The sequence below is a fragment of the Acipenser ruthenus genome, chromosome 43 (genome assembly GCF_902713425.1).
Source record: "Acipenser ruthenus chromosome 43, fAciRut3.2 maternal haplotype, whole genome shotgun sequence".
Classification (NCBI taxonomy): Eukaryota; Metazoa; Chordata; class Actinopteri; order Acipenseriformes; family Acipenseridae; genus Acipenser; species Acipenser ruthenus.
Window position 1 is genome coordinate 1,954,761 of NC_081231.1, and position 19,955 is coordinate 1,974,715.

Consider the following 19,955-nt stretch of genomic DNA (forward strand, 5'->3'; position numbering starts at 1 on the left):
GACCGGAATTGTGCACCCCTGCCCTACACTAAAGAATAGAAACGAGCACTGCTGACGTACACGGGCTCTGAAGGGATATGCAACTGTATTATAATAGGATTTTGTTTTTTATAATAAGCTGAAACCTCGTGATTTGATGTAGGACTAGAAGGTGTGACGACAAGCGCTTTTTTTTTTTTTGTTTGACCGGAATTAGAAAGCACTTGTTTTCCAAGAAGTCTGTTACTGCTTACTTCCTTGTTCATTTCACTCCAGCAGTGTCTGAAATCATGTTCGGTTAATGACAGGAAAGAACTAAGGGGTGGGGCCAGTTAACCAAGCAAGTGCAACACTGACTGACAGTGTAGAACCACATATCATGTTTAAAAAAAAAAAAAAAAAAAAATCATAGCATGTGTTTCTTTCAAAACTGCACACTTGAGACCTATGTAACCAGTCAAAGTGCACTTATTGAATCTATAGAATTAGGTTTAAAGATTCATGGTTATCTCGTTGTGAAGGGTAAATTAACTCTTTGTTTTTAACTGCCTTTTATCATTAGACACAAATCATGTCATATATAAAATTATATATATATATATATAATACCGTGCTTATTGGTAGTTCCACGAATCCAAAAGACATGGATACAATACATAAAAAAAATCATAATATTTATTGTTTCAAATAATAATGTTTCTTTTTTCCAGTTTAAACCAAATCAAAGTAAATAACCTTTTTGTTTACAATATACTAAAACCATTTTACAAAGAGATACAATACATCCTTCATGGTCTTCATCTTACAGTATCTTCAGGATCCTCTGATCTTCACACACCCATTCCAGAAAACTCACAATCAACCGGGACAAAAAGGGAACTGCTGGCACCCTGCCTGCCCGCCTAGTGATTCAATCCCAACTAACATCAGGTATTGGTATATATTATTGTATTCTACTGCAGTGTGGAGTAGTGATTAGGGCTCTGGACTCTTGATCAGAGGGTCGTGGGTTCAATCCCAGGTGGTGGGACACTGCTGCTGTACCCTTGAGCAAGGTACTTTACCTAGATTGCTCCAGTAAAAACCCAACTGTGTAATGGGTAATTGTATGTAAAAATAATGTGATATCTTGTAACAATTGTAAGTCGCCCTGGATAAGGACGTCTGCTAAGAAATAAATAATAATAATAATAGTATACTGTTCTGTACTATTGCACTGTTCTGTATTGTATTGTATTGTATTGTACTGTACAATAGATAAACTGGTCCCTATTGCCGAGCTGCATGTTCTAAATATCTACACATGTAGACTCAGAGAGGATTGGGTTCTGGACTCTCCCCCAGGTCCACAGCGCCCCCTCTGTTCAGTTTGTGGCTCTTGCAGCGCTGGTAGGTGAGGGAGAAGCCGGAGCCTGATTGTTTGGTGAAGTCTTGGGGGCGGAGCTGCCGGAGCTCCCCCTCTTCACGAAGGTAGACCCCGTACTGATTGGGGTCCGACACCCGGAATTTGAGAGCGCAGATCTGGGCCAGCGTGTCCACTGTGTCTGTGGAGCTCAGGAGCACCGTCTCCACTGTGCTGCAGTCAGAGTCCCGGAAGACGACACGCACACACCTCTGCAGGGCACAGAGACAGGCATCAGAAACCACACCCCCATTGGAACCAATCAGCAGCTAGTAACCACGCCCCCATTGGAACCAATCAGCAGCTAGTAATCACGCCCCCATTGGAACCAATCAGCAGCTAGTAATCATGCCCCCATGGGAACCAATCAGCAGCTAGTAACCACACCCCATTGGAACCAATAAGCAGCTAGACGCCCCGCCCTCATTGGAACGTCTCAGCAGCAGACACTTACAATCTCGCAGAGAGTGTATACAGATATAGCCAAATGTTTAGCATCACCTAGAATTTTAGGATTGAGACATAATTTAAAAAAAACAAAAACTATAACATAATTTTAGGTATTTTATTTAACATCATGTAATCAAAGAAACTACAAAATGGTATTGACATCTGGTATCTACCAGAAGCCATAATAATAGTACAGTACCAATTTTTGTTAAGTATATGGGGAAAACTAGTTAACATAACATTATTCAGCAGGTTTCATTCCACTTTATGAAGCACAACAAATTCATTCTACAGGGCAGTAGTGTGGAGTAGTGGTCAGGGCTCTGGACTCTTGACTGGAGGGTCGTGGGTTCAAATCCCGGTGGGGACACTGCTGCTGTACCCTTGAGCAAGGTACTTTACCTAGATTGCTCCAGTAAAAACCCAACTGTATAAATGGGTAATTGTATGTAAAAATAATGTGATATCTTGTAACAATTGTAAGTCACCCTGGATAAGGGCGTCAGCTAAGAAATAATAAATAATACAGGGTGATGCTAAGCTTATGACCAGAGCTGTACTTTAGGTCAAAGAAAGCTCTCAGGTTCCATGCCTTATTCTTCCTTGGTTACTGACTGAAAGCATGTCAGTCAATAGAGGAAGCAGCTGGTTGGCCGATGACAGGAAATAAGCTGCGGAAAGGGGCGGGGCAATGACCAAGAAAGTGCAACACTATCTGAAAGCGTGGTTTGCAAACACAATTATTTTAGTAGAGTAACCGGTATTTCTTTGAAACTGCACAGACCCATATCAAGAACGGTGCTGTAAAACAAGTAAGACTTATTTATTAACAACACTTTAATAAGAGCTTAATTAGACACTCTCAGCAATAATGTCTTGAAGTGCCTAATGAATCTTTTGATCAGTTTCGTTGAAATGCCTGCTGTGACAGTGCTGAGCCCTAGGGGGCAGTGTTGTCACCTGTCCCTGACGGAGGGGCGGCGTGCTCTCGTTCCTCCGGCGCCGGCTCCACTCTCTCAGGGAGTCCCGGGCCCCGCGGGTCACTGTGCTTCTTCGGAGCTGCTCTGGCTGGGTCTGGATGAGGCACAGGCTGGCATAGACACTGGTCAGGTAGTACCCACCTGGAGGGCAGAGCAGGAGGGCATTATTATTCATTACTGTATTATGAATTAGTCATTTAGCAGATACTTTTGTCCAAGGCGACTTACACAGACTTGGGGGTGAACTACGCATCAATAACTGCTGCTGCAGTCACTTACAGTAGGACCTACGTCTCATCCGAAGGACGGAGCACAAGGAGGTGAAGCGACATGCTCAGGGTCTCAGACAGGGAGTCAGTGGCTGAGCCGGGATTTGAACCTCTTGCTATCAAACCCCTTTCTTTAACCACTGGACCAGCAAGCCTTCTTGAAGCATTACCCACAATCCTAGCTTGTTCCTTGTGTTTTTTTTGTATGGCTAGAACCAACACAGGTCCCTCTTTCTGCACTGCAGAGCATGTCTAAAGAGGACCGTCCACGATGATAATCTAGACATTGGGGGGAGTGTTTGAAAACATTCCCTGAGGTTAATAAGCTCTTCAGAAAAAAACTAAACTTTCCAACCTTTTCAAAAAAAGTCCTAGGTTTCGTGAACTTCAACTTAATAAATCGAAATTGGCTTTGATAAGGCAGTCCTAAACACAACCTGTTTTTTGAATAGGGGCCATTATTTGTAACTTGAGTGGTGAGGGTATGGAGTGGGTTACCTAGTCATGCTGTTGAGCTCAGTAATACAGACACAATAAGCACTTGTATGGGAAAATCTTAGACCACTTTAATTCTGCATCTTAAACAACTTCTAAAAAGTGTCATGCATTTTACCGTTTGTGGCTCTATGATCCTTTTCTCTTACTGTTTTAAATGAATTGCATGCATGGCCTATTTAAGCCCTTAATTAAATGAGACAATCCCTAATTTGCCTATGTTGTCAATTTTTCCAAGATTCAGTCACAGTGGTTTGATTTCATCTGCACAACAAATTAAAACTACAGAAGCAACGGGATGCTCCGATACATTTGCACAGTGCTGTAGATGTCAAGTGTGCAAATACGAAAGAAATCTGCATTTTAAATTTTGAAACCTGGTGTAGGAGATACTAAACTAGGTTAAAACTCTGTCTGCAGGGCTTGCTTTCAGATAGTCTCGCGCTTGTGGCTGTATAGTTCTCTCACCTTCTCCAGTCAACAGAGAGGGCCCCAGCAGCTCCATCATATACTCCACCTCCAGGGGGAGCTGTGGCATGTCGCACTGCACGATGGCGTACGAGAGGGCAGGCAGGAACTCATCTGCACCACACTCCTCTCCTGTGGGGGGGGGGGGGGGGTAACAGGGAAAGGAGTTTCTTGTATGCACTGCAGGGGGGACACTTTTAAGACACTTAAAATAGATATTTCAGTAATTGCAAAGATCATAAAAGGGTAGCGGTATCACACAGGGATGTCATTTGAAGCTTTGACATTTTCGGGTGCACTAACCTGGCCCTCGCTTCATGGCAGTGTACACACACTTGCAGGCCTGCAGCAGCAGCAGCACTTTGTCGATGGGGGAGTACGCTTTCTGCATCAGCACCAGCTTCCTCCGAACCCTAGCAATGCCCTGGGGGTCCGGCACGCCCACTCGCACCCCGAAGCGCTCCAGCGCCCCCTGCTGGGCCACGCGCAGGCTGTCCTCCATGCGCTGCGTGGAGCCGTCGCGCGTGTGCAACTCCTGCAGGCAGCCGTCGATGTGAGGCTTCAGGGGCTTGAGCACACAACGGTACAGGGCTTTCTCCAGGACGAAGTCTGCAGAGAGGGAGCCATTCAGGGCAAATGAAATGATCGCTTCTGTATCCAGAGGTTAAAAACAATGTGGCACTGAAACGGTTAATGTGCACTGGACACAAGACTAGAGAAGTTATGCTAAGTTTATCCAATGCTCTAGTTAGACCCCACCTAGAACACTGTGTGCAGTTCTGGTCACCTCACTACAAAAAAGACATCATTGCACTGGAGAATGTACAGAGAAGGGCAACTAGGCTGATCCCCAGTCAGTAGTTTTTCGCTCTTTTTTCTGTCTGCTTTTCACTCGTGGGCTTTAAATATTAGCACCAGACCATCCAAGTGACCCACAAATTGACATTGAAACTGTGCTGTATTACACTGTGCTGTGCTTTTACTGTGAGTTAGTTTACCATGGTTTGTTTTTAATATGCTTTACCATACATGTGCTTTACAATGCTTCCCTGTTTTTTACCATATCTCCCTGTGCTTTGTCATACCTCTCTGTGCTTTACAATGCTTCCCTATGCTTTACCAGACCTCTCTGTGCTTCCCAGTGCTTCCCTATGCTTTACCAGACCTCTCTGTGCTTTACAATGCTTCCCTATGCTTTACCATACCTCTCTGTGCTTTACAATGCTTCACCAGACCTCTCTGTGCTTTACAATGCTTACCTATGCTTTACCAGACCTCTCTGTGCTTTACAATGCTTCCCTATGGTTTACCAGACATCTCTGTGCTTTTCAATGCTTCCCTATGCTTTACCAGACCTCTCTGTGCTTTACAATGCTTGCCTATGCTTTACCATACCTCTCTGTGCTTTACAATGCTTCCCTATGCTTTACCATACCTCTCTGTGCTTTACAATGCTTCCCTATACTTTAATACACTTTGCTGTGCTTTTACTGCAATACCTTTTTATAAGGGCTGCATAATGACCCAGATTAATGGCAGTATCTTGGCAGCTACAATCTCATGAACCCATCGATTTCTTTCTCGTACCCATGTCCTCATCTGTGATGAGCGCCTCGATGGGGGGCTGCAGCTCTCCGCAGCCCAGCAAGAAGCTCTTTGCCTGGGTGATGAAGTTCCTCACGGTCTGCAGCAGGGCGGCGCTAGAGTCCCCGGACCCGCGAGTCTCCCGGGTGAGCGTCAGGAAGTCCTGGACCAGGGAGCCGAAGCTGGAGCGCCTGTCCCGAGAGAGCTCCTCCACCAGCCGGGACACCCTCTTCTCCGGGGCGAAGAAGGAATAGAAGGCTTCGCTCATCTTGCGCAGGGTGGAGACCCGCGGGGGGGGCCGGCGCAGGGTGGGAGAGCTGGTGCCCCGCGTGAGGGGGGGCCGATCCGAGCTCAGGCTCTCCTCCACCTCCTCCAGGCTGCTCAGGGAACTGCTGCTGTCCAGCTCTCTTAAGGAAGGAGCCCGGCTCTGATCCAGAATCAGAGCTTCTCCTGCGTCTTCTCCTCCTTCTAATATCTCCGTTTCAGGACCCAGCTTTTCAGAAATCCTCCTCTGGAACGTTATTAAATACTTTGTTAAAAGACACAGAGCTAAGGATCACTAAGGCTGTATTTTTTTTTTTACACGGTTATCAAGAATTTCGAAGAATTTGCCCATTGCCGTGTAATATGTAGTTCCCAGTGAAAATTCACATTTCTGAAAAAATAGTGTAGATTGTGACAGAGTTGGATAAGCTTAAAGAAATACTCTGGACCAGAGCAAGTGAAGTGAAAACAGGACGGTGTCTGTAGATTCATTTATAATACAAAACAAAACCCTAACTCCCTCTTTGGAGTATTAACTAAACTTTTTTGCTATCCGAAGGTCAGGCGGCTACACCACTTACTGATAACTAATAACTGCAATTATCAAAGATCTTTTTACCTTTTTTTTTTTTTTCAAGGTCTCTGTGCAGGGCTCTCTGCCTTACCAAAACCGCAGGGCTCACACAGAGGCAGACAGACAACTACCAAACATTTTGACTTGCTTAAATACCTGTCTGCTTAAATCACAGGCAGGTGTCCCTCATTATATTGGAGCCAGGTGTTATTCATCCCAGCTCTAATTTCAAGCCCCAGGGTATTCTGGGAGATGTAGTCCTGATACTCATTTCAACCCCAGGACTACATTTTTTTCCACCCCCTTCTCAGCCACAATATAGATATTTTTTTTTATCACTTAAAAATAAATTCCTTCTTGATGCACTACCTGCTACACTGCATTTAGGAACCTGGTTTAGTTTGCTTTAAAAGCGAAAAAGACATCAGCTGCATCAAAGATCGGAGAATTTTCAGCTAAAGATCGCTCTGTCCAATACAAGACGGGAACATTTCACGTGTCTGTTGTTATTTTTACATGTTTATATTTTTCTGATAATTCACTAAATCTAATATAAATATATTTAATCGTGAAACATCTTGAATCTATTTTTAGACTGTGAAATGAATGTCATTTTTTGTTTTTACCATGAAAATACAGCCCTAATCATAACCAATTGGAAATAGTTCAAACAAGCATGCAAATTGATGGATCCTTAATTGTTTCAAATAGCAAGACCAAACCTATAATGTAAAAGTTCATTTCACCTGCTGCAGTGGTTTGGGCGTCTGGTACTCCTCTTCCTCCCCCTCCTCCTCCTCCTCCTCCTCTCCGGTGGGTGAAAGCACGCTCGCCCCCTTGAGGAGCCCCGCAAACTGCCCCGAACTGACCTTCCGGGACAGCGCCACCAAGGGCAGCTTGTACTCCGAATCCTGCTCCGGAGATGAGGGGGGGGTCTGCTGCTTCCGGGGGTTCCCTCTCGCCCCCTTAGCCAGCAGAGGGGGGGGCGGAGGGGGGGCGGCAGGGGGCGACAGGGGGCTGGAGGTCTCGGTGGAGACCCTCACTTTGAAGCTGCGTTTGAACTTGTCCCGTTTGAGCAGCGCCCCCTGGTGGCTCTGCTGGGACTGGAGGAAGAGCGGGTTGATGAAGCACAGAGCCCCCCGGCCCGAGCCGTAGTCCAGCTCCTGGGGGCCACGGGTTTGGAGCGGGCAGAATTCCCTGAACAGGGACGAGGGTCCCACGGGGGTGGCACAGTCTGCAGGGTCCAGCGGGGGGAAGTCCGGAGGGGGGGGCCCGTTTCGAGGACCCCTGAAATTCAGAGCGGAGCTCCAGAACTCTGTGGGGGGGAAGACGGGAGAGATGGGAGAGACCTTTCCATTGATTGCACAACAAATCAAAACTACAGAAGCAATGGGGTGTTCTAATACAGAAGCAATGGGGTGTTCTAATACAGAAGCAATGGGGTGTTCTAATACAGAAGCAATGGGGTGTTCTAATACAGAAGCAATGGGTTGTTCTAATATAGAAGCAATGGGGTGTTCTGATACAGAATCAATGGGGTGTTCTAATATAGAAGCAATGGGGTGTTCTAATACAGAATCAATGGGGTGTTCTAATATAGAAGCAATGGGGTGTTCTAATACAGAAGCAATGGGGTGTTCTAATACAGAAGCAATGGGGTGTTCTAATACAGAAGCAATGTATTAGTAATGAGTAATTGCAATTAGGTTGCAAACACCATAAACGGGTCAAGAAAATCCAGTTTGAAGCTATTGGGTTGCCTTAGCAACCCCTAAGAATTCTCAGCTGTGTATTAGAACGCTGGCGCGCTGCACGTTCCGTTGGAACTCTCAGACCGTACCCACGCCCATGTGAGAGATGGCCTCCAGTTGCTTGTGAGACGTCGCCTTGGCGATGGCTTCAGGCAGCGCCAGCGGGTAGGCAAGCACGTCCCTGAAACACAGAAGCAGAACAATCAGCCTCCGCTTGCGTCCAAGCCAGTAACTCTGCATTGGGAATGAACTGATAGCAGCTGGGGGGCATTCGTGGAATACAGGAAACGACTGAACAGAACACAATAATTGCAGCACAAGTGTTAACAGCTACTTGAAATGCTGAATTTTGAACTGCACTACACTTGGTTTGGAACACATTTTGGCAGCATGCTGTGAATGGGTGTTGTGTGGGTTTGCAAAGTCAATCTGAAGGATGGTGTATGAAATAAAAGAACGTGCTACATTATGAATGTCTCAAATGCCATCTGCTTTCTGACAGACCCTTTACCGTTGAAATCAGGTGACTCCTGTCTCATGCAATTGTCTAATGATAATGTTCAAGCAATACGTGGATAACTTCTGAGGACTGGAATCAATGAAAATGAAACGTTTGTCTAAGCCTTTGTTGAGATCACTCCTCCTTCACACAGAAGTACAGAAATCATCGCGTTTCCTTACAGAAGGTAGAATGGGGTCCTCACCTGCTCACACAGTAAAATGAAACAAGGTGGCACAGATCAGGGAAACTGATAGACGAGGCTTCCAGGGAGAAGGCTGAAAAACAGGGAGCACACGTTACAATGGAGAGAAGACCAATAGGGTTTCCTAATAAATCACCTAATGTATTTACACTGAGCAGACTGGGGTTCTTTACAGAAACACGAAACATGTTCATCCTGCAATGGGCTACTTAAAGGGAACGTCTTTTTCAAATTTGCAGGAACGTGAAATTAACCCCCGAAACCCTGTCTATACAGACGAATCATCCCGAACTTCACAGCTGACTTTAGAAATGTTAAAAGAAACTTCAGCGACGCGACGATATGAGGATAGTTGTTTTTTTTAATCTAAAATTTGGCATTTGAAGTGATCTCATTTGTTTTAGTATTTCTAAATGTGAAAAAAAGACCTCAAAAGCCCAAACTTTGTGATTGAATTTTATGAAGTGTTTTTTTAAACATGCCCTGGTTGTAAATCTGGACTGGAATCTTCTGAATTCGTTGTCTGGAATGCGTGGCTCTTACAAGCAGGCTGCTTTTGACTCTGCAGGTTTATTGCATGCATTCTTTCCACATGATGAGTCCTCTGGACACACCCAGCCATTAGTTTAAAGTTTACCACAGTAAACTTGCATGGTAATTTAGCAGTTTTCCCCCAGCTATCCTATGCATTTACCATAGCTTGCTCAGAACACCACACCTCTCTGGTCTTTACATCACTCGCATGTGCTTTACCACATTTACTACACTGTGCGGTGCTTTTACTACAGAAACCTTTATAAATGACACTCGGAGCAATTGAAGACGACATAGCACACTTTGGGTAATTTGAAACCGCATCAACTCTTAAAAGATGTGACAAAAAGAATTATTAAATTCATAAACTCCACTGGGGGAGGGAGAGAGAGAAAGCGTGCCTCTGTGTACTGTACCTTTAAGAGGAGGATCACATGGTGCTAATGGTTATCTTAACTGTGTACAGCCAAGCTCAACAGCACTAATTATAGAGGGAAGAAACCTTTTCTTAATTATACCTTTTGATTCTTAAATAACAGTCTATTATTCAACTTGACAGAGACTTTAGGTGTGTTAAGCTGCAGTAAAGTATCAGGTTTCGTTTATTAATTGGAGTACTGGTTAGGGCTCTGGACTCTTGCCGGAGGGTCGTGGGTTCAGTCCCAGGTGGGGGGGACACTGCTGCTGTACCCTTGAGCAAGGTACTTTACCTAGATTGCTCCAGTAAAACCCAACTGTATAAATGGGTAATTGTATGTAAAAATAATGTGATATCTTGTAACAATTGTAAGTCGCCCTGGATAAGGGCGTCTGCTAAGAAATAAATAATAATAATAATAATAATAATAATAATAATAATAATAATAATAATAATAATAATAATAATTGGTTCTCTGTATTCAACTGGTTCTCTGTACCTTCTAGGGTCATTCTGAAGTGAGATGACCAGAACTGGACACAGTATTCCAGGCAGGTTTAACTTGAGCATTATATAGTCTTAGTATAACTTCCCTAGACTTTTTATTGGACACTTTTGGGACCTTTGATGAGTTCAAAGTGGTTTGATCTCTGTCCGCTGCCAATGGAAGCAGACAGGACAGGAAAGCGCTCCCAGCCTGGTCTCAGCACAGGTGGCAGCGTGGGCAGCGTGGGTACTCACTGCAGTCCTTCTCTCGGATGATGAACTGCCCCACGAACCCAGGCATGGTGTCGTCCGCCAGCCTGACACAGAGCACCTTCTTCTGGGAGGTGGTGGACTTGCGTACCAGAAACGTCTAACAGGAGAGACACAGGCATTAATTCAGAGCCTCTACAGTGAAAGAAATGTTATAGCAGGCATGCATTTTCATTTTCACTTTTATTCCTAAACGCAAGTGTAAATTATACAATGGCTAGGATCGTGCCCCTATTCATTTCAATGGGCTATGTGATGTCATAGCCTTAATCTCTAATCGGTTCTCTTTAAACCTATTTTCGTTAGTCATTACAAATTCAAATGACCTCATAGACTTTTTTTTATAATCTCAATGTGGCTCTCCAGGGTGTGTGTCGCGGTGGGAAGGAACTGGCTCTGCCTCGGGACTCCTGAAACTACACTGCTTCATTATACAACGCGGCTGGTTAGAAACGGAGAGCCCGTGTATCTCCCGGCTCTGTGTGCCCCTCTTACCCCCGGAGGCTCCCTCTGCAGGATGTGCAGGGCGGTGGCAGAGTTGATGGAGAGCTGCATCCACACAGAGTGCGTCAAGAGGAGGCGGTCCAGCACGCTGATGCTCTTGAGCGACCCCCGGTGGACAGGCAGGGGCTCTGCAGCCTGAGAGTCGGGGAAGTCATAGACAGGGTCCTGCTGCATCTAGAACAGAGAGAGACTGAGAGCAGCACCCGGTGGAAATGCACACAGAATCACTGGCAAGAACATAAGAGAGGAGGCCATTCAGAACACCTGAGCCTGTCCGGTTCCGAGCAGCTGATTGATGTCAGAACCTTGTCAAGTCAGGTCTTAAAGGATCCCAGTGATTCTGCCTCAACAACATGACTAGGTAGCCCATTCCATCCCCTCACCACTGTAAGATACTGAGAAATGCTATAGGTGTTTCCTTGCTAGTCTTGCAATATTGTGTGGCCTCATATCTTCAGCTATGGCCAAACGTTCTGCATCACCCTATAGAAAAAATGAATTTAGCTTCAAAAGTCGAATGAAAGCTGCTGAATAATGTTACGTTAACATATTGAATTACACACCGCTTTGTACTTTTCCATATAATTAACGAAAAACGGACACATTGAAAAATGTGACATTTCGAAATCTAACATGAAATACTGTACTACTATTATGGCTTCCGGTAGACTTTTGCGATATCATTGTGTAGTTTCTTTGATTACATGATGTTTAATAAAAGATCTCAATTATGTTCATACAGTTTTATTTTTTATTTTTCATTATATGTCTCTCAATCCCTGTCTCCCTTGAGAAAGACTTCTAGTCGAAACGTCTGTCATTGAATTTAACAATGAAGACACTGACACAGACTTCTAGTTGAAACGTTTGTTTCTTTTGACCTTGAGTCTGACATCAAAGGAATAAGTGATTTTGCAGCTGGCAGTGTAGTGCTGTCAATGGGAGTGTTTGTGGTGTTGGGTTATCATAACTGTACTGTGCGCTGTTATTGCACGAACCCTAATGAAAGCGAATGGAAGAGAGTTATATGATATAGCATGAATTATACACCAAGCTCCTTGTATATCTGAACATGTGCGGCAGATATAACTCTGCTCATGCTTATTGAGAAACGGTGTTTGTGAGCTGATAACTCCACAGTTAAAACTCCATTCCTACTCTATAAACCGGGTAAAAGCTTTTAGTATTCACCAGTCGGCACCCTGCGGTGAACTGAGCTACACTGCGTAGGTGCTGAGGAGTAATCAAACACAACAGCGGGCGGTTGCCATAGTAACCCGGGCCTGCACATGCTTCACAGCCCTCCCACTTGCTTACAGGCGTGCCCAGCCTTCAGGCAGTGGTCCTGTGTAGGGAGAGATCTCTTTAAACTGGAAAGGCAGAGCTCCCTTCCTAAGATTAATGTGGGGCTCTACCTGTCAGATACCATCCAGCTGAAACACGGATTCAAAACACAGAAAATGACTGTATAACGAACAATCTCTGGGGTTGTAAAATATTGGATTCATTCTAGCAAATTTCCTCACAATGCGGCTCCACTGAATCACAGTCAAAATACAGCAACGTTTTGGTGTGTTTTTATACATGAAAAGAAAATACTGCGTCCTAGTGTAGACAGGATAAATCTCCTTTTTTTCATACATTTCTTCGCTACTATTTAGACAAACTCTTTTAGCTCCAAGGATGGGAATAAGACTCCTATTGCATAGCAGTTTCACCCATTCCTGGTTTTACAACAAGCTTGATTAGCCACAGTGTGTATAGGCAACAAGCTCAGATGTGTAAACAGTAAAACCTGGAATGGATCAAACTGCTCTGCAACGGGAGTCTTATTTCCATCCCTGCAGTATAGGAATTATTTAAGAGCACTGAAATTAACAGGGATCTATAATTCATGTTATTATTTGTTTATTTAGCAGACGCCTTTATCCAAGGCGACTTACAGAGACTAGGGTGTGTGAACTATGCATCAGCTGCAGAGTCACTTACAACTACGTCTCACCCGAAAGACGGAGCACAAGGAGGTTAAGTGACTTGCTCAGGGTCACGCAATGAGTCAGTGGCTGAGGTGGGATTTGAACCGGGGATCTCCTGGTTACAAGCCCTTTTTCTTTAACCACTGGACCACACAGCCTTTGTAATTTGTAAAGGGGTACTATTCCGACAGCAATAATCTGCCAGGAGATTTATAAAGGCGACTTTCTGAGCAGGCAGAGCTAAAGACAGCTGGCTTGTCCTGGCAGTTATAAGGCTGTTGACACTCTGGCAAGCCAGAACCTGGGATTTGGAACTAAGGAATGCAGACCGTCCATTGTAGAGAAACTAGCTAGAGCCTGCCTCTGGCTTCATTGTCATTGTAAAGGGCTGAGTGGAAGGGAGGAGAGACCCAGCACTGAGGGAAGCTTGTCTGGGGGCAGTAGAGCCCAGTACCAGGATTATACATACAGCCATGGACAAAAGCTTAGCATCACCTAGAATTTTAGGATACAAAAAAAAGTACATGAACATAGATCTTTTATTTTACGTCTGGGTAAAAAAAATGTACTGTTGTTGTTCTTTTTTCGTTGTTCTTTTTTTGCAAGGGGACGGTGTAATTCACTGAAGGTCCTGCAGAGAAAGTTAACAAATGGGCCCTGATTGGGCAGCTCAACCCAGCCACTTCCCACTGCAGCTGGTTGATTGGTTAATGGCTTGACCAATGACCTGCCCTGTATTTACAAGACGCTGTGCACAGGAGCTCAGTGAGTATTTCAGTGTGCAGAAAGCAGACAGTGTGATCCAGTGGTTAAAGAAATGGGCTTGTAACCAGGAGGTCCCCGGTTCAAATCCCACCTCAGCCACTGACTCATTGTCAAGTCACTTCACCTCCTTATGTTCTGTCTTTCGGGTGAGACGTAATTGTAAGTGACTCTGCAGCTGATGCATAGTTCACACACCCTAGTCTCTGTAAGTTGCCTTGGATAAAGGTGTCTGCTAAATAAACAAATAATAATAATATTAATAATAATGATGACAAGTTGTGTTTTATCTCTATCTTCTTAACTAAGATGTTTGCAAATATTCAGAGAGGTACTAATAGCAATTTCTCAAATACACTCGCGCCTGTCATATCCGATCCTGTTAGATACGACGCACTCTGTTAACCGATGGACTCTGGCACGTGTCATTCACACAGGCTGCCATGAGCTGAACGGTAACGATAGAAACGGTTCAATGCGCATTTCATTGGGAGTTTAAAACAGTGAATTCACTTGCAGATATGAAAAAAAGAAATGCGTTTTGGGGAATTCAATTTCACTTTTTACACGCTGTCACTTCATGTAGCTGCCCAGTTTAACCGCGTTCAATAACAGAAAACAAGCAATTAATAGAATTACTGCAGCTTTAAACAGCAGAAACGAGATGTTTTGTTGTGTCAGACTCGGATACAAAAAAAGGTGTGGCACACCCGGGGAAAGCACATTAAGCGCTGTTTGGAATGTTGTTTTGTAAAATATTGTATAACAGCGCTTTGTTTTGCAATAGTTGTGACTGATTTCCGTGTGTATAGGCTTCGTGCAGGACCGTACTTAGATCTGTTTAGACAAACTCATCATGGACCTGACACTGAAACTACAATGCAGCATAACGACTTACTCTGAGATGCGATATTTTTCACATATGACAGGTTCCATTCTGCTGTGTGTTTTAATGCCATTGTTAAATAACCATTGATCGGTTTCCCCCTCTATAACACTCCCAGCTGAACTTTGTCAAGTCTTAAAGGATCCCAGTGATTCAGCCTCAACATGGCTAGGTAACCCATTCCATCCCCTCACTGCTCTCTGTGTGAAGAAGCGTCTCCTTCAGTCTCTGCCGGAGGCCCATGGCTGAAAAGCAAGACCCAGCCAGTCCGAATCGAGCTAAAAATCAGAATTAAACGCAGGAGCACAGCCGCTGTACAAACCTCAACACCAGAATTGTGTGATAACAGTGGAAACCATTTCCAGCTGTCTCTGTGTGTTTTATTCAAATGCCTGATCATAATTTTTAGCAAAATGCAATTTAAAAAAAAAAGAAAAACATAAAAAAACGAGTAGATCAAGCATTTTTTTTATATGGCTGAGATTAGCATCAGTAGAGCTCTGGACAAAGTCACAAATCTGAACAGGGTAAGAATATAACTTTTTTTTTTCTTTTATAAACAGACGACTTGATTTTCAACTTAACTTTTATAAATATGTGTTTCAATTTTAAAAGCTAACAACAGTCTACATATGAAGTGCTGTCAGTAATTATATTTTCATATATAAATGTACAAGCACTCTTTTTACTGTAAATATGATCCATATCAATGTAATTATGATTTCGCGTTTCACGTCCACCAAATATCGCATCACAAGGTCCCATTTTTTTACGATATTATTATTATTATTATTATTATTATTATTATTATTATTATTATTATTATTATTATTATTATTAACTACAGCATGTGTTTATCATGTCTGTGTTTATCATGTCGGGCAGCAGTGTGGAGTAGTGATTAGGGCTCTGGACTCTTGACCGGAAGGTTGTGGGTTCAATCCCCAGTGGGGGACACTGCTGTTGTACCCTTGAGCAAGGTACTTTACCTAGATTGCTCCAGTAAAAACCCAACTGTATAAATGGGTAATTGTATGTAAAAATAATGTGAAATAATGTAAAATGTGATATCTTGTAGCAATTGTAAGTCGCCATGGATAAGGGCGTCTGCTAAGAAATAAATAATAATAATAATGTCTCTCCTTACATATTCAGGTTTTTATCCATCTGCTTATAAACTTTAAACTATGGATAAAATCAACAGAAAAAAAAATCCTCAGACTAGTCTTGCCAAGTGTAATAATGTCGTTTTGAATAACGCCCTGTCACACATTTACCTGAGCGGTCTATAATTAGCGAGGCAGCCTCGTGTACTGACATAAACATCACGTGATGCCCCGGTCCTTACCTGCGGCTTGTGGCGGGTCCCTTCGCCCTGTCTGGGGAGCTCCTTTGCACGGCTAGCCACACTGAAGCCAGGTTAAGCAGTTTGGTCAGTTGCAGCTCCTGTCACTGACTGTTGTGTACACGTAGCAGCCTATACTGTATTACTCAGACCCGACATGTCAAGAATCGCAATGCGCGCACGTACCTCATTTGACATTTCCATGGCTTCCTAAAAAGTTGCCAGCGCGTCCCATGAGAATTGAAGACGGGGTCACCTGTGTTCCATTCGCACGTCGGCTCCCTAACTTAATCAAAAAGGCTGTCTCCTCAGCCACGTGGCCGGCTCCGTTTCCCAAACTCTTCCTTGTTCTCTGACCCAGAGAGTGATTCACACTTTACTCACTCTTTCTGTTACGTCTGTTTATTCCATAAATCACCCTCAAGGTTTCACCCGTAAAGTTGTTCTTTATCAGTGCGCATGCGTCTGCTGTCAAAACTGAGAAAGGAGGACGTCATTCCTATGTACAGATTGGGGTGGAACTGTCAAAGCTTTCCTGTTTATTTCCGAGGAAAAGAAAAAATCGGAAGTGTTTCTCGTAGTCGGGGCGTAATTGGATAACGTCCAGGGGGTGCTACTGCTAAATAATATGATTCATTATTTCAACATATACTTAAACACATGCACAGGAATTTGCGAATGGAAAAGTCCGAGTATTCTGAACTACTAAACTTGCACTATCTATCTATCTATCTATCTATCTATCTATCTATCTATCTATCTATCTATCTATCTATCTATCTATCTATCTATCTATCTATTACATAACTATATATATATATATATATATATATATATATATATATATATATATATATATATATATATATATATATATATATATATATATATATATATTTTTAGGAGAGGTGGGGACAACTTGTGGACTAGCTGCAGAACACGTGACTGCCTGCCACGGTCTGAGAGACAAAAACGAATCTGCTCTACAAATACATTGTCTCTGTTTGTTTGTTGTTTGTGTGTTTTCATACATTGTCATTGCTTTGGCAAAACTTGTTTGTTCTTATCATGCCAATAAAGCTTATTGAATTGAATTGAATTGAGAGAGAGAGAGAGAGAGAGAGAGAGAGAGAGAGAATTCAAAACCAGCAACAGCTCTCTATCCAAGGAGAATCAGGATTAAACAGGACACTCATCAACCACTAGAAATACTTATATATATATATATATTATTTTTTAGCAGACGCCCTTATCCAGGGTGACTTACAATTGTTACAAGATGTCACATATTTTTTTTACATACAATTACCCATTTATACAGTTGGGTTTTTACTGGAGCAATCTAGGTAAAGTACCTTGCTCAAGGGTACAGCAGAATTGTCTCCCACCTGGGATTGAACCCATGACCCTCCGGTCAAGAGTCCAGAGTCCTGACCACTACTCCACACTGCTGCCCTTAAATCTATCTATCTATCTATCTATCTATCTATCTATCTATATATATACTGTATATATAGATAGATAGATAGATAGATAGATAGATAGATAGATAGATAGATAGATAGATAGATAGATAGATAGATAGATAGATAGAGAAATAGATACACATACACACACACACACGTTCTTAAATGTACATTAATTATGTTTTTTTTTTTTACCTGTTGAAACAATAACACTGGGGTTTGGTCTTGTATAATATAGACACTTTGGGTGATCTAGCCTGTGTTTCACATCTCTATGGCAGGCAACGAGAAGTGAAGAGCAGCTCCTGCACTCTATCTCAGTCACCTGATCACATATTCCTGTTACATAAAACAACACCGTTTGAGTAACTGCAACAGGCACCACTAAACATGCCAAAGATAATGTCATTTGAAACGACTTCCACTTACCTTTAATCGATGCCTTTTATTGCTATAGGAAAAACAGTCAACTTGAACCGCCTCGTCAGGAGAAAGACTTTGATGATGTAAGAGGCTCGTTATTGCTGTGAGCACCCACACAGTGCAGGGGACCAAATTCAACAAGTAAGCAGAATGCTGGGGCTACAGCCAAAAGTGTAGAGCACAAATCCAAGGAAGTCATGATGAGGGTGTATAATGCACTGGTGAGCCCGCACTGAGAATACTGTGTCCAGCTCTGGTCACCACAGCACCAAAGGAACAGTGTGTGAAGCATCCAGACTATCCCAGGGCTTAAAGGAACGAGCTACGGAGACAGGTTGCAGGAAGTGAATTTGTTTATTGGATTACATTTGTTAAAATCTGAAAAGGAGCTGACAAAGTTAACCGTAACCACAATTTTAAGCGCATCATAGAAACCAGCACCAGAGAACACAGCTGGTAAACGGAGACAGAATCCAGTGAATAAAACGTTCATAAGCTTAGTAAGGTGTGCGTTTGCAGCTTCTCTCCACAAGATGGCAGTAGAGCCTACGAGAAATTGCTTTCTATGCGTGAGACGAAAACCAGTTTAATACAGTATTTATTATATATTTTTTTAAATGCGTTGTGTATCACCTCCATTGTTTCGTCTGTTTGAAATGCCCAACTCGAATGTCGCTGTAACCGCTGGAACGCACTTACCGCCGGCTCCAGAGCTCCGTATCCGCGTTATTGTTTCTGGAGTAGACTTATTTGAATAGAGCCTTGCAGATGGGATCGTCTTTTTGCGTTGCTAAAAGTGTTCCACAGTTCAAATTTATAAATGCAAACAATTGTTTACTTTTGTGTTGAAACCAAATCACAATATAAAGAAAAAAATGGTATATCCAAAAAATATATATTTTACCCCCTCTATGACGTATTTTCCCGTTTTAAGCCATGATGTGCGTTACTACCCATTCTCCACCCTAAGACCTGAATGAACCTGCTTGCAGAGGGAGGGGCAGGGTATCACTGGAACAGCACAGTGCTTGACTACCCATTCTCCACACTGAGACCAGAATGAACCTGCTTGCAGAGGGAGGGGGAGGGTATCACTGGAATAGCACAGTGCTTGACTACCCATTCTCCACACTGAGACCTGAATGAACCTGTTTGCAGAGGGAGGGGGAGGGTATCACTGGAACAGCACAGTGCTTGACTACCCATTCTCCACCCTGAGACCTGAATGAACCTGCTTGCAGAGGGAGGGGAGGGTATCACTGGAACAGCACAGTGCTTGACTACCCATTCTCCACACTAACAGAACCTGCTTGCAGAGGGAGGGGAGGGTATCACTGGAACTGTATCACAGGAGGCTGTGTGGTCCAGTGGTTAAAGAAAAGGGTTTGTAACTAGAAGATCCCGGTTCAAATCCCACCTCAGCCACTAACTCATTGTGTGACCCTGAGCAAGTCACTTAACCTCCTTGTGCTCCGTCTTTCGGGTGAGACGTAATTGTAAGTGACTCTGCAGCTGATGCATAGTTCACACATCTAGTCTCTGTAAGTTGCCTTGGATAAAGGCGTCTGCTAAATAAACTAATAATAACAGCACGGTGCTTGACTACCCATTGTCCACACTGAGACCTGCACAAACCTGCTTGCAGAGGGAGGGGAGGATATGAGTGGAACAGAGAATGAGGTTCAGAATGGGGCGGGGCTCAGGAGAGAAGTTAAAACATTATTAAAGCAAAGGCAATGGACACCGAGGTAAGTTTTGATTACTGTCTTTATTTATTTCAATAGCATTGCTGATTGATTGAAATAAACGACCAGAAGACACTACTAGAAGCAGGCTGACCCAATGTGGGGCAAGGCAATTCAAAACGGGTTGTTTTTCTATTCTTCAAAGAGCTGAATAAATAACATGGAATAAAACAGACAATCTGAGGAACAAACTGGCCCCTGAACCCTCCACCCCCCAAAC

At 43.4% G+C, this 19,955-nt stretch overlaps 1 protein-coding gene and 1 long non-coding RNA gene across 3 annotated transcripts; one reads left to right on the plus strand and one right to left on the minus strand.

The window, feature by feature from the left end:
• Positions 1 to 636: 636 nt before the first annotated feature.
• LOC131709348 (ras and Rab interactor 1-like) lies at positions 637 to 16,628 on the minus strand. 2 transcript variants are annotated; one of them, XM_059011781.1, is made up of 11 exons: positions 16,288 to 16,628; positions 11,124 to 11,306; positions 10,614 to 10,728; positions 8,921 to 8,993; positions 8,306 to 8,397; positions 7,212 to 7,780; positions 5,631 to 6,138; positions 4,347 to 4,652; positions 4,044 to 4,175; positions 2,792 to 2,952; positions 637 to 1,593 (listed from the first exon to the last, which is right to left on the minus strand). In XM_059011781.1, exons 1-11 carry the CDS (start codon positions 16,303 to 16,305, stop codon positions 1,291 to 1,293), a joined length of 2,460 nt encoding a protein of 819 aa, XP_058867764.1. In that variant the 5' UTR covers positions 16,306 to 16,628; the 3' UTR covers positions 637 to 1,290. The 2 variants fall into 2 exon arrangements, with proteins under 2 accessions (XP_058867764.1, XP_058867766.1); XM_059011783.1 differs by having other exon boundaries at positions 16,105 to 16,628.
• On the plus strand, positions 14,382 to 19,954 carry LOC131709349 (uncharacterized). Its single transcript, XR_009311488.1, has 2 exons — positions 14,382 to 15,283; positions 18,025 to 19,954. It is a non-coding gene; the product is annotated as an uncharacterized LOC131709349 (long non-coding RNA).
• Position 19,955: the final 1 nt, after the last annotated feature.

What these genes read in the sequence shown, in the direction of transcription:
- LOC131709348 (XM_059011781.1), bottom strand. An exon ending in TCATTTTACTGTGTGAGCAG is followed by an intron (nt 8,398 to 8,920) that starts GTGAGGACCCCA and finishes TCTGTGTTTCAG; the next exon opens with GGACGTGCTTGCCTACCCGC. An exon ending in CATCTCTCACATGGGCGTGG is followed by an intron (nt 7,781 to 8,305) that starts GTACGGTCTGAG and finishes TCCCCCCCACAG; the next exon opens with AGTTCTGGAGCTCCGCTCTG.